The following is a 15510-nucleotide window of genomic DNA, read 5'->3' on the forward strand; positions in this document are numbered from 1 at the left end:
CGTGAGTAAGACTTAGGCTTCTCCTGGCCACAAGGTCTAGGGTAAAAATGCCACTAAATTGGACAAAAAATGCCCCTGCACAAACAAATATAATCTATTACATCTGTTGCTAACAAATGAATAGAAAGTGTTGACTGTGGCATTAAATGAAGATTTGCTCATGTTGCACAGTTAGTGTTGTGCAATATAACAAATAAAGGAATACAATGTCAAATCAGAGGCGTTCAGTGGACATGCACGCATGTTCGATGACAATTCCAACAATTCACTCATCATAGACAACAAAGTGCAATAGTACAATGTAAGTAAGGGATTCACTTCACAGTGTAGACAGCTTCAGTGATTATAACGATAGGTTTTTTTTTTGAGAGTGCAAAAGAAAAAGGTTAGTGATAATGTCATGTCTGTAGTTTATTTACTCTATGAATAACCGTGGGAAGGAAACATTGTATAATTATCAATTTCTAATGTTTTAATTAAATTGTAATCACATTAAATACAAATTCAGTTAAAAATATTTTATTAGACTACATGACACCCATGTCTGGTTCTTGCCTAAAAATACATGTTTATGCATTACTGCGGGAAGTAGGGCTTCTGCAGCACCCCCTGGCGTGCAGCCCAAGAAAAAATAGGGGGCTGGGGGTGCAGTGTTAAAAATAAATAAATGACAATTTAGTAACAAAAAATAAATACAACTAATTTTATTAATTTGTATAATCATTAAAATTTGTAGAATAAAAGTGGCCTAAGCCTACAATGACAATAAGCAACAGTAAAACATGAATTAAGTTGAATCAAATTGATTGTGAAAGTCTTTTCAACTTAAACTAACTTTTTGATCATATTATTACCAGTAACATGTCTATTCCATAACCAAATCGACATAAATCGACCATATCTACAGCAATTGCAAAGATACAGCAGAGAAAGATGGAGAGCATCTATTTACCTCAGCATCAATCAATCTCGCATTCTCGCATCAGCGCTTATTTTGATCTTTAATGTTAGATTTTTCCTATTATTGGAACAAAATTAATGCTTACGGTTGATTCAGTATCACACATATAACATCAGCAATAGGCTACTACAATGATAAAGTAGCTTATATTAAACATAAAACAGAACAAATAAAACATACCCGCATTGTAGCAAATACATAAAAGGTTCTTGGACTTTCCCCTCACTTCAGACGAATGCTTAGTTTGTGGCTCATTATTATTAATAATAATAATAAAAAGGCTAACAGTACGATGACAAATTCACTTACCGTATATTAAACTTTGAATTTTTATTAACAATATTAATAAGGAAAATATGTTTTACCCACATTGTAACACAGAAAATAAACAGTCTTTGGAATTCCCCTTTCATTAAATGATTGTAGTTTGTGGTTATTTATTAGCCTATTAAAACACATTTAATATTTTGTTAACTTTTGTTAACAAAATGAATAAGAAGGATATAGCCTACTTGCATTGTAACCCAAATAAATAAGGTCTTTTCCTTCTTTTTAAAACAAATGCTTAGTTTGTGGTTCATTGTTTTATTTATTTCTTTTTAATGAAAACAGCAACAATAAAGACAAACTCACTCATATTAAAACAAAGAAATGAAACTTTTATTAACACAAGGTGCGCTTTTGGATCATAGTGTCCAAGCCCCTCCCCTCCACGGTTTTACGTCTCAACACCCCCCTGCTCAAAATATGTTATCGCGGCTATGGGTTTATGGTGTTTGTAGTTAATAGATTTGGCTGTTTTTAGACTTACCCTGGAGCTGGTTCACCCACCACCTATGCCCCTGCTAAAGCTAAGATTTCTCTCTATACAGTTTTTTTTCCCAGGGTTGTCTTTTCACAAGAGGTCACTAGGTTTATCTTTCTTGTTGTTTTCTTTTCATTAGTAGTTTAGACATACTTTAGATGTCTCATGCTTATTTATTCTCTTTTTATTTCAAGGCCAAAGCTTCTGTCTATCCAACTGTCTGTCTTTCTGCCTGTCTGTCTATCAGTATGTCCGTCCGTCCGTCCATCTACTTGCCTTGCCAACATTTTTACAGGCCCTAACACAAAATATTATAAATTATTACTGTAACTACTGTATCTAGTTTAATTTGTTTTCTCTTTGTGCCCTGAATCAATCATCCAAGGGTGTTCCAACCTAAGGGTTGGATGGGGATGAGACAAAGCAAGAGATAGAAACAAAGGGAAAGGAGAAAGTGGGAAAGGCCATGTGGCTGTATTTTTTATGCCCCTGTTGTTGAGTTGTTCTTCACAGATTGTCTGCTCCATTACACGCAGCATCAGGGCAGAGGGAGAGAACACACACGCACGCACGCACACACACACACACACACACACACACACACACACACACACACACACACACACACACACACACACACACACACACACACACACACACACACACACACACACACACACACACACACACACACACACACACACACACACACACACACACACCTACAGTTTCTGCTCTCCATGCTATCATCAGCAAACAATCTACTGCCAAGTACCATAGACTGCTGTGTTAGTGCAGTATAAAAGCCGCTATTGTTGATCTCAAATGGCATCAATACTAAATCCTCTCTGTAGTAGAATCTGCTTAATAAAAAAAATAATAAATTGTTTTTATTCCCTGAGGTTACACTTATGGTGATCAATCATATAATGAGTTATTAGCTTTTATCAATTCAAATTTAAATATAAAAGGGGATTTGGTGAGTTTTACAAAGAGGTAACAATTAGATTTCATGTAGTGGGGCTAAAGCAATATAAAAAAAATGAAAAAGAGCATGGATCATTTAATTTACATGAAAAACATTTCTTTCTCATTTGTGGATGTTTGCTGTTTTTTTTTTTTTTAATTGTCTGTTGTATATTGCAAGACCAAATGCATATTACAAAATTGCTCAGTTGCTAAAGCCTTAGATAGAGCTGCTTTTTTGGATCGTAGATTGAACGAGATCATTAGTCAAACATTAATGACTTTGAGAGGAAATGACTCAGAGTATGTCATTTAGAAACCAATAATAGCTTGCCTACAATAAACTCTGCCCAGTGTTGCATTTACTAACAGTGCAAACCATTAAAAGGGCCTTTTACCACTCACTAATGCACACATTTCTTCTGGAAAAGTGATCAGCAGTGTTTTTATTATTATTAATTTTTGCTGCAGAGATGGAAAGGAGCACCTTAGCTGCTATGAAAAAGCAGGGCAAAACAGTTTCACCACCCACATTCTAAAAGTGGGATGCAGTCTACAGGCTTTTATTAGAGTTAAAAAGGAGTTTATGAGACCGAACAAAAGGGAGATGTTCTAGAAACTGTCAAATCTTCTGAGGATCTGCCATGATTTTAAAATAACTTCTTTGCTTGAGCTCAGTGTTGAGACAAATGGTGCAGCAGGCAAACATGCATTATAAATCAATCAATGAGCAATTGTTAAAATTTTAGCTTTTATATACCCCTTAATTTTTAATGTGTTTGTATTTTTATGTATACAAATGTACAGATAATGAACAGATATATGTTTTTCCATGTTTTTTCAAACTGCTACTTGACTGTGAATGTGCAAATGAATACAAAGTCCTGGAGTGATTTATGTACCACAATGTTTAGATATTGCAATGATACATGCATGCACTGTATATACAATATGAAAGGTAGACACTTCTGATATTAAAAAGTACAATCTATTACAATATTGTCTCTTTAAGGAAACTGTAAGAAAGTAGTATTTTAATAAGTGCATTATTTATAATCACTACTTAGGTTTGTATATTACTATTGAGTTGGCAATCGTTATTTAGAGATTCATACAACTTCTACAGAATGTTCCTGTGAAATTTGTAAGACAGCCAAAGGAAGAACAGAAAATAATAATTTATGAGCTTTAAAGGGACTATGAGCTTTAAACAACTTTATAAAACATAAAGTTCACTGTCAGGATAAAGCTCTGAGAGCCCACGATTTGTCAAGGCCCCAGTGCCACATCATTTCATCTCCACATCCAGCCATGGTGACCTCAGCACTAACTGTGTTTAGTAAGTACATAGCGAGCTCTTCGCCTCTCATATGGCTGGTTTTGATAAAGTTGTGTGAGCTGGTCGAATGGAGGTTGAGTTTAGAGGACAGTCCTTCATTTTTCCAATACAGCAATTTATCATAGAGCTGTCAGAGATGAAGGCCCTGTGCTGATTAAGTGAAGGAACAGCGCCTCACGTGTCCTGCCCCATTAATTAAATTCTCACAGGATTTCCAGTCAGAGATACAACCACAGGCAATTCAAGCCCAGTCTCATCGTCAGATGCTGATGATGGAGGCTTTAAGCAGTTCCAGTTGCGTGGCAATATCAAACCCTTCATTACTCTGTCAGCTGAGGGTCAACGCTGACTATCTTATTGCATTGATTACACCAAAGCATTAAATAGGCTCCAGCTGGGATGTTGAGGGAACGGTTTAATGACTACAGGGCAGCAAAGTATGGCAGACATCCTGTAGCCATAATGGTAATGCTAGCTATGATCAGACTTGATCTCGTATATTTGCTTTGCTACTGTAAATAGCCTAGCTGATTTTTGCTTTAGCTGCAGACTTTGAACATTGATTTAAATAGACTTTATGCAACCAGACATTGTAAATCTCATGGACGTATTTGTTGAATGTATGACTTCTTTGTAATGGGAAGTGCCTGAAACCTTTTGGCAGTTTGACAATATCATATCATTCTAATATCATGTTAGATATACTCAATATATAAAATCCAGCAATCAGATTCCGTTGCACTTTTTCAAATAGAATGAATTGATGTTGTCCAGCTGCAAAATCCATCTCCATCACATTTAATGTGTTTAGCCTTAAATCTTTTCAGGAAATCATATGGTTATAAAATAATATCATATGGTTTATTAAAAAGCTGTGTATCATAAGTGGTCCACTAGAGGGGGCTACAGGATAGCTAGGATTCAGCCACTGCAGAGCCAATGCAGTGTTCTCTACATCAGGGGCTTTAAACTTTTAGGAATAAAGGAAACTATATATATATATATATATATATATATATAAATTCTTTTTTTTCATGAATAAAGACTTATATATAAATAGTGTATGACATATTGTGATTCACACACACATACATGTACACACACACACACACACACACACACACACACACACACACTGCTGTTAGAATAATGTTAGATGTATACATGAAACATTTTAAATTTAATCAATTTTTTATATAACTTTTCACAATAAATGTAATTCCAAAGCACCTTTAATAACATTTTTTGTAAGTTCACAAGTGCAAATCATATTACACGCACACACACACACACCGGGAATGGAAATTTGTATGTATTCATGAAGTTATAGGCTTGTTAACATAGACTTGTTTGTGCTTAAAGCCAAAATAAGAAGTGATTTACTTTACCGATTTGGCAGCATTCCTACTTCTGGCACACGATGGCACCCTTGTTCTATAAATACATTTAAGAACGCTACACACAAGCTCAGTCTTACTATTAATATTCACACGTTATTCAGGCCTATAGCTGCATTAGGAAGATTTTCAATGAGACATTGAACGTTGATGGAATTACAATCAGCTACAGCTGCTGTTCCAGTGATGATTGTCACTAAGTTGATGATTACTTAACCCTCTGGGCTTCTTCGTAAATGGGTCACACTTAGCTTCCTCCCGCCCGAAAACGGGCGAAGCCTTAAAATTGTACTTTACTTTTTCCCAGGATAACCAATCAAATATATTTTTGTTCTATAATGTTTTCTGATTATTATTTAGAATTTTTAGATTTTTTTATGATACTTTGCATTAATTATATAATTTTTATGAGCTATTTTTTCCATTAGAATTAATATATCATTTTTTTTTTATATTTATTTTTTAAAAAAAAATTCAATAAATGCAGCATTTCACATCAAAATAGAGTGCCAGCCTAAAAAAAAAATGTTCCAGGAGAAGAACTTCATCTAGTGGCTTTAAAAAATAGCCACTTTTGTGTAATGTCCTGTACCAGCCTGTAGGCTGTCTATAGCTTCCTATATATCCTATGTAGAAAGGCTATTTGATTCCTTTTGTTGTTTTAGACATGATTTCTCTATCTTATTCGTTTTTTTTATTTAGATATACATTTAGATATTCTAAAAGATGATTACTTTATTTTCTTAACAAAAATGTTTAGATAAGTATCAGGTTTTGCATTATGATTACAATCAAACTATAGCATTTGGTTAGAAAGGGAACACAATGTGTGTGTGTGTGTGTGTGTGTGTATGTGTGAGTGAATGTGTGTGTGTGTGTGTGTGTGTGTGTGTGTGTGTGTTGCATTTGAGCGAGAGTCTCTTTTTGTATTTTTTATTTATTTTTGCATATTCTCAAAATTTGCTGTTGCAGTCTTACCAGTCTCTCTCTTTTTCTCTCTCTCTCTCTCTCTCTCTCTCTCTCTCTCTCTCTGTGTGTGTGTGTGTGTGCATTTGAGCAAGTTTTTTTTTTCATTTATTGATTTTATGTGGAATATTCTTCAAATTTGCTGTTGCAGTCGCCAGTTTATCTGTGTATGTGTGTGTGTGTGTGTGTTTGTGTGCGTGGGTGTGTGTGTGTGGGGGGGGGGGGTCTTATTTGCACTCTTGATGTTCTAGAGTGTCACCCCTTCATTGCTGTACACTTTTTTTCAGCAGAGTTGCTGATCTGTAGCTTGTACCACCAAAAGTTTCTTTGAGTTTTCCTATTTTTTCGTATTTCCCATTCATTTCCTATGTCGCCCGTTTTCGGGCGGGAGGAAGCTAAGTGTGACTTTTTTTTTTACGACCCTTTAACATATCAGAATCATCTCCTTGATTTTTTTGTGTGTTCATATAGGTAATACAACAAAAGTCACCAAGTTTCATACCCATCCGATGAAGCAAAAAAATTAAACATTTCAAAACGTTCAAGTTTTCGCCCGTTTTCGGGCGAAGAAGCCCAGAGGTTAAGACATGTTTATACCAAAAACTGATATTTAGAACATTGATTTAGATTTAATCATATTTAAATTGAAATTTTTCTCTCTTCAGATTGACCATATCAGCGGAGTGTCCCATGCAGTTGGAGGATTTTCCTATGGATGCTCATGCCTGTCCACTCAAATTTGGCAGCTGTAAGTCTATAGTCTATGTTTTATTCTGAATGAAGAGCATTTGCCATCCCCCCAAAAAAACTTACTGTACATGCTTCAGCAGATTCCAAGAAATCATAAAAGAATCCCTCTGAGGAAGTATATAGTCAGTACTCAAGTTGCAAGATTACATCCATTTTATTAAGTAAATGCATTGAACGATACCTCTAATTTAGGTAACCAAGATTCAAGTGTAAGATTGCAAATTGAAAATTATATAGAAACAGCTTGAGTGACTGGTGTTTAGGGTATGTCTGAACACATAATGAGCACGATTTAGTCCTATTATCAAGTGGCATCCTGTCCAAGAGTAGGATTAAGATTATCACCTGATGCTTGCAGAGAGGCGGGTGACTTGAGGACCAGATTAGTAGGAAGGTGTCCTGCCAACCCTCCCGCGCTCACGCACACAAAGGGAAGGCTTTTTGGTGCTAAGAAGCCAGGAATGACCTGAGATGGGCTCAGGTTTCTTTGATGTTCGGGGCATTACAGAATAGGGCTGTGCACGGAGAGCCTTTGGGTTGGGATCGAGCAGATACCAAGACAGAAAGTGTTTAGGAGGGGTGTCACTGGTGTTTCAGGATCATGCATATCTGAATGTTTGATCGGTTTTATTTTTGTAGCTGCACAGTAAAATCCCTCATGACCTAAAGTTCTAAATGGATGTTTTGAAGACATTATATACAGTACGCTTCTGAGAATATGGAGTATGGTAGTTGGGCCTGTGGGATGTTTTTTAACATTTAAACATTTAATTAAATTAACTATTCACGTTTGCTACAGCAGGTCAGCTGATATGTTACATTTGTTTTATTAGCTGTTGTCCAGTGTTATTATAGTTGAAACAAAATAAACTTACTAGTTTTACTAACTGAAGTAAAAAATAAAATAAATAAATAAATAAGAAACTTGTTTTATTTCAGCTAGCTGCCAATGCAATACTTCTCATTTTCATTTAGATTAACATGATACCAAAATGGTACTTAAATAATTAAAAGTAAAACTGCCGGAGTTAATAAAACTACTGTAATAAAAATTACAAAAACACAACAAAATGAATAAAAGTTCAGTTAAAATTAAAATGAAAACATAATATAAAGATAAAAAAACTAGTTCAAAATATAAATAAATGCTATCTCAGTGACACTGAAATGATACTGCTGTCATCTTTTTTTTTAATTTTTTTATTTTGCATGTGGTAATTAATATTTCTAATTATTAATTGTGTATGTGTATATAATAGTTTTGTTAAAATTGCTCTTGGACTTCAAATGTTAAATAAAACCGTGTATCGTGCTTACTCTGTCAATGAATACACCAAGATTTAACTAAAAAAAAAAAAAAAATAATCGGCTAGCATAAATTGACGTTTAATCTTATCTGGCCTGTGTCCTAAAATGAGTTTGAATCCGTGCTTTTGGGAATCTCATAGGCTTCCCAGTGTGATTGGATGGATTTTTAAATTAGAGCATCAACATAGTTAGAAGTACAGTATAAAATCTTATCACTCTAGTAAAACTGTAGTTGCCAGTGAGGTTTGTCCTGAATCCAAATTGATGTATGTGGACAATCCTTGAAAATAATGTTAAACCAGCCACACTAGCTCAATTTAATATACTTCGCTGTCTAAAAAAAATGTAAATAAAAATTGTGCTCTAAAAACACTCTCCTTTTTTATTTTGGTATACTGAAATATTTTAATAACAATAATAACGAGGCTTAGTGGTTAAAGGGCTTACAAAAGGTCTCTTATTGTCAGTTCTGCCACTGCCTTAAGTGCGGCAGTTTTTTTTCTTGTTTTGTTCAGATCTTACTTATGGACAATAGCATATCCAACAACATTTACTTGATTTTGCATGTTACATTTTTTCCCCTCTCATTGATCTGTTCATAAATGACCTATTTTATTATAGAAGCAAGAACTACTTAAACTTCTGTAAATATTTGATGAAGGTCGAGCTCGATCTTCACAAATGAATAGTACAGGTTTAATAAACATGAACTACCCTGCACAGAAATGTCATTTAGTCATTATGTTTAATTAGTAATTTCTCAGCATTTTTATTTATTTATTTTACATTCTACTTAAGATTCAGAACACCCTGTGAGCTATCTCAAATGCCTCAAATGGTATTACAGTTTTTCTCAGTCACTTTGGTGCATTTTTCAAAACAGAAATGAAATTCTCAAAACCACTTGTACAACCTTCACATCATCTAGTCATTTATACACATCATAAAACCAGTTTTTCATTCTTTTGAACAAGTTGCGATTGCTTTTGTACATTCATGCAATTGATTATGCACATTTATCTGTGGTTTCCTACATTATCAGTTGCTAATGTCATGTTGCTCAAAACGTATTATATAGTTTTTTGTGCAATAGTCTTACCCCTCAAAACATCTAGTCTTTAGTTCATCGTATAAGTCATTAAATGCAAAATGGTTAATCTAGTTGTCACAAACTGCCAAGCACACTTTTTATTTTTATTTTTACACATTATTATTAGACTTATTGTCAATTTGGCATGAATTGTGCAAGTGAATCTTGACTAATGAAGAGAATGTAGATGATAAACCAATGATAAACAGGTTCTCTGAAATAGCCCAAAGGTTCATCTCATGAATTTTCAGTTAGAAAGCTTATACTGTACAGACAGAGGACAACACAAGAGTTAAATATTCTGACAATTGACTTATTTTCATCTTTGTGCCCATATTTCTTTTAGTGAAAGTTACACAAAAGTGTAACAGGGAATTCTATTCAGTCTCTTTCAATCAATATCCCACATACAGTAATGTGTAAATATGTACTTTTGAAATGGATATATGGCATATATCAGAACATCAGATATATGGCATATATTTACATCAGAACATCCCTCTGAACATACACTGTTATATTGACAACATGACTAAGCGATTTGACTGTCTTATCCGTAAACTATGACACAAGGACTTGTCATTCTGATGGCACTGACATGTTCATTGACACAGATATTTATTTTTGAGAGATGAACTAAGGATTTTGAGCAAGAGACTGGCTTTTGCAGGTAATCCATGGTGTTTTGCTATTTGTACGAGTTGTTTTGAGAAATGAACTGTTTTGCAAATCTCAAGGATGATTAAAGAAATGTACCAAAGCAACTGAGAAAAACTGTAATTATTCATTGTCAGGTGGTAATTAAAAAATGTAGCCTTTATTAGCACTTATGCACTTATAAACTTAGAGTTCACAGACTTGTTTAACATCATTTCCCTTGCATGAGTTACTCTATATACAGGCAGCAGAGAATGATTTAACTTGTAAATCACACAACAAATGTGTTTACTTGAAGTATTGTGCTCTGTTATGTAAAGGGTTATATAAATTCTGTCTGCACTTAGCAGCTTTTGTTTGGCTGGTTGGATAACAGTGACAGACGCCTGGTTTTAAACATCATTTCAACCAAAATGCCTTAGAAAGGCAATGGCGTCCGTGTAAACGACAGCAGTAAGGAGTTGTGAAACTATTGTTTGCGTTATGTATCTCTCTTCAGAGAGACACAGACAATCTTTCTTGTGGTTTATCTCCACAGACACAATATACATATTCAGCTATGGACTAAGCACACTGAGGTACAAACTTCATGGTTAATGTAAAGTAATCCGATCATTATCAAAAAAATAGTCCCTGGTGTGAAGCTGAGGGTCTTGTATCACCCTAAGAGGGTTTGTATTGCTGTTATGATCAGCTGACTGTACAGTACATTATCCCACTTATTGCATGGCTGGACATGAAATATTGATTTGAGTTGATTTGAGTTTATTATGTGAGAAGAGAGAGACTGTTGAGTGTCTTGGAGCTTGGAACTCTATGTCTGACTATACAGAACATTAACCCAGTTATTACAAGATTACTTGCCAAATTAATAAATAGAGATTAAATAATTTGGTTTTCATTTTAATTCTTATATTAGTTTAGATGTAGAGACTGTTGAGTGAAAAGCTCTATAAATGAGGTTTCTAAATGAACGGTTGTTTATATACAGCCATTATTCAGCAATGTTTGATGGAAAAATTACAAGAAAAATAGTTAGTCATTTTTTTTAAAATATATTTTTCTCTCTGTCTTTTACTACATATTCTTCAGTCTGTATATCTTTTTTATATCTACTTTTTGCCATGTCCATTAAGTTTTATTAGATGACATTCGTACCGGTATAGTTGTGTATATTTAGCACTTCCTGTACTGCAGTACAGCCTTTGGGTTATTGTGCCAGCAGATTCACCTTAAAAGATTATATAGACTAAAGATTACTGTGAGATGATTCAACCTTGTAAAGGTCCCCAATGGTGAATCATATTTTCGTTCAGATTAATCCAATATATCTCTTCCCAGAGAGTTTCGAGGGAGAAATAAGATAAGGCATAGGTCAGCAATGGAGGATATACCATAGAGGTAGAGGTCTACAAAATAATGTGTTGAGATACAGGTATACCTATATATAGGCAAGGTACAGGTATATATATATATAAAAACAGTAGACATACACTAATCAATTATGCATAATCATTCAAAATACATCTAAACACACACACACACACACACACACACACACACACACACACACACAAAACGGCATTTCAGCAACAAAACCTTATAATTACAAACATATCCTGCATAATTAAGAATATGGTGTTTGCTTCTCAACCTGCTTAGCTAATGGCTAAAGATGTCACCAGCTGATGTATAGTGTATTAGGGTCACCTTAGGGCAGCCAAGCCTCATAATCTCAGTGTTAAGAAATACAGGCTTTATAGGGACAGGTTGAAAGGTGTGGGTGTTTGTAAAAAAAAAAAAAAAGTGGGAGTGCTGTTTTTGATATTTCTTTTTATAAATGGAGTTTATATTACTTACGCTGCAATTTTTGTGGTAAAATCTGGAGAGGAATCTTTTTATTTTATTTGATTAATTTACCCATGTAATTTTTGATTGTCACATTTTTGGCTACTTAAGTGCTTTAAGTTACTTTACATTGTTATTGATTTGATATGCTGAAAGGCATTCAATATTACAATAAAAACAAGAGTGGATTGTAAATGAGATGCACAAACAAAATGAAAACTGAAATGACAAAATGAAATAAGATTGATTTAGACTTGGAATAAAATAATCAGCAAAAAACTAACATTCCTGACCACAAATAAGCACACACACACACATGCTGGTTTCATTGTAATAATGAGGACATCTCATCAAGTGAGGATCACTTTGTGGGTTTTTGACGTTTCACTCTATTTTTGAGGACATGAATGTTGCATGCCCAAAATGTTGGCTCTCTCGAGTATAGCCAAACCTGTATATGCGCACACATTCTGTCAAGTTAATCCACACTAAACAAATTCCTTTTACTGGAAAGCGTTTCAGTCGTGTGTGAGTAAGAAGGTTATTCTATTCTCTTTGGGCTGTGGTGACCCTGTCGTAATGAAGAGCTACGCTTGTTTCCCTCAAGTCTTCACCTATGACCTACGAGAAATATTTTGTCCTCTGTTAGCTAGACCTTTTCACTTCCTTTGGTTTATCAAATGCTGTTTCCTTAATGTCTACAGACCACATTATTTAAAAAAAAGTAAGAATAACTTCTCCCACAGTGCTCTGGTTATAATAAACAAACAAAATCTGTATTTCCCTCATACACATGTTGTTCATTACTGTAGTTTATAATTATACCATAATTTCCATTTCAAGCACTGTGCCTTAGGAGAACTGATATCTAACCCTTAAAAAAGAGTTTCAGGTTTTTTTCAGGCTTCTCAAAACATCTGAAATGTCACACACAGTCGGTAAAGGTTCATATCATAAATCCACAATAATGATGACAGCAGTAATGTGCTCTGTTTTTGTGTGTCAGAAAGGGAGATAACACAGAATACAGACTTGATACCAGCTCAGACGGACTTGATTTTTCAATGTTTAGAGAAACATAGGAATTATCACAATAACAACAACAAAACAATTAACATGAAAATACCAGAGGAAGATATTTTACAATTAAACATACAGAGAGATTGATTCATTTCTATAAAAAAACTGGGCCTTTTTTTGAAACATAATTTTATTAATTTTGTTTGTACATTTTATTTAAAGCCATTTGTGTGTAAATCGACCTATTTAAGCAAAAAATTGTATAAATATTAAATAATTATGTGTATATTTCATTAATAAAACCCACTGTGACTTGTTTATAGAACTTTCTATAGTTGACCGTAAAAATACAGTACAATTGTCCCAAAAGTGTTGCATGTTGTATAAAACGCTGTAGTTAAAAATAGAACATTATAGGACTTAGCATTTTGAACTAACTACCTAACTATGCTCTCTATCCCAGCACTCAGTATTACTATTACTTTACAATCTCATTTGGCTGGTGCACTATAGAGTCTTAACAGGTAATGTGTGGACTGGTCCTCAAGTGCACTGTCCATTCTGAGAAGTGTCTTTGAGAATGGCCTAGATGCTATTTTTTCCTATGATGCCTTATATAATACCTTATTGTATCAAAGCATTTCAACATGCAAGAGCCTTTTCTGCGACCATCCAAGGCAATATGACAAAGTTTTTGGTAAAAGTACAACATTATCTGCAGGGTTACCCAAGCCCCACCATAACTGAACTGTGTTTGAATACTTCCCAAAGGTGGATAGCAAGTTTGATTTTCCTTGTCAAGGGAAGAATAGAGGAGTGGGGGTGGTGAGACTGACAATTTGGGAATTACTTTGCAGGAATTTGCTAGGGGTATCTAAGGCTACGAACGTCTGTGTGTGCAGATTGTTGACAGAATAATCCCTCAGTCTAGATGGTTGAAGTCAATTTTAATTTTGATGGAGATATGTGGCATGAGAGTGGCAGGATTAATGTTTTGCTTCAAGATTGAATGTCACTAAAGGGAAAAAATGGAGTGTTAAGAAACTGTAAAGCTGCAGCTATTTTATGTGAAACAAGCATCTAGTGAAAATTTGGTTTCACGTTGCGTTGAATGAGTTGATTACAGTTAGTAAAATAAATAAATATACATAAATAATTATATAACAGAAATGCATAAATATAGAATAAAAATAATTATAGTCAATTATAAAATAAAAGAGTGGCCGTTTTTTTTATAACACACACACTCTAGCTTTTTTTGCATGATAACTATACAGAGGTTACACTTTTTAACATATGCAAAGACTTGCTATCTCTTCAGGTTGTGTCACTTTATCGAGGTGTTCCTCTGGTGCAGGTGTCTATGAAAATCTATTTTTTTAACCCTCCTGGTCTGATCCTATTTTTCAACACATTTGCAGATGATTAAATGTATTACCCCGGCTCTACACTTGGCAGAGTCAGAAAAACATGCTCTCTGTTAATAAAATAAGCTGATATTTCCCCATGATTGTCAGGTGTACCTCCTAAATCTGAGAAATTAACATTGCCTGCATGTAAATCGCAATGTAGTCAACTGACAATGACTGTGCAATCAAGAGTTTGAACCTTATTCAAAGACGGGACTAAACAGATTACATTTAATTTGAACTAATCTTCCAGGTACTCGTGGTGTCTAGTTAATAACTGTCATCATTGCACAATAAGTGTAAACTACTGTGTGTTTTTCCAGATGCCTACCCTATCTCAGAAGTGGTTTATAAGTGGACCAAAGGCCCTGGCATGTCTGTGGTTGTGGCAGAGGAAGGGTCACGTCTCAACCAATACCATCTGATTGGTCACACTGTTGGTACAGAAGATATCAGCACAAGTAGAGGTAAACCACTTTCTCTGACCTAATAACATTCATTGTGATGAGTGTCAGTCAGTCATTTGGTGTAAGATCTGTGATTCAACTTAGTTAGGACCAGGGTCCAAAATATTTTGTAGTACCGGCCTAAACTGAAAAAAATGTAATGCCCATAAACAATACTTACTGGCAATGGAGCTTTATTTTGTATTGTTATTTTATTTTGTATTCTGTATTTCTTCTAAGCATATTATTATTGGTTTTATATACAACCAATTTTTTATTTGATACATGTATTGATGGAATACATAATATTCAATTTAACAAATATATATATATATATATATATACAGTACAGACCAAAAGTTTGGACACACCTTCTCATTCAAAGAATTTTCTTTATTTTCATGACTATGAAAATTATAGATTCACACTGAAGGCATCAAAACTATGAATTAACACATGTGGAATTATATATGGAATTATATACATAACAAAAAAGTGTGAAACAACTGAAAATACGTCATATTCTAGGTTCTTCAAAGTAGCCACCT

At 34.3% G+C, this 15510-nt stretch overlaps 2 protein-coding genes across 5 annotated transcripts in view; one reads left to right on the top strand and one right to left on the bottom strand.

Annotated features, from left to right (window-relative positions):
- The window catches only part of LOC132151770 (gamma-aminobutyric acid receptor subunit beta-3-like), a 76791-nt gene that overhangs the window by 59106 nt on the left and 2175 nt on the right, over window positions 1-15510 (bottom strand). The gene's annotated exons all lie outside the window — the stretch shown is intronic.
- LOC132151771 (gamma-aminobutyric acid receptor subunit alpha-5-like) overlaps window positions 1-15510 on the top strand; it is a 29929-nt gene that overhangs the window by 3551 nt on the left and 10868 nt on the right. For all 3 annotated transcript variants that reach the window (XM_059560130.1, XM_059560129.1, XM_059560128.1), the window contains 2 exons: window positions 7100-7182; window positions 14840-14983. In XM_059560130.1, the coding sequence (XP_059416113.1) occupies window positions 7100-7182; window positions 14840-14983 (227 nt within the window). The remainder of the gene's footprint in view (window positions 1-7099; window positions 7183-14839; window positions 14984-15510) is intronic.

This window comes from Carassius carassius, chromosome 10 (assembly GCF_963082965.1).
Source record: "Carassius carassius chromosome 10, fCarCar2.1, whole genome shotgun sequence".
NCBI lineage: Eukaryota > Metazoa > Chordata > Actinopteri > Cypriniformes > Cyprinidae > Carassius > Carassius carassius.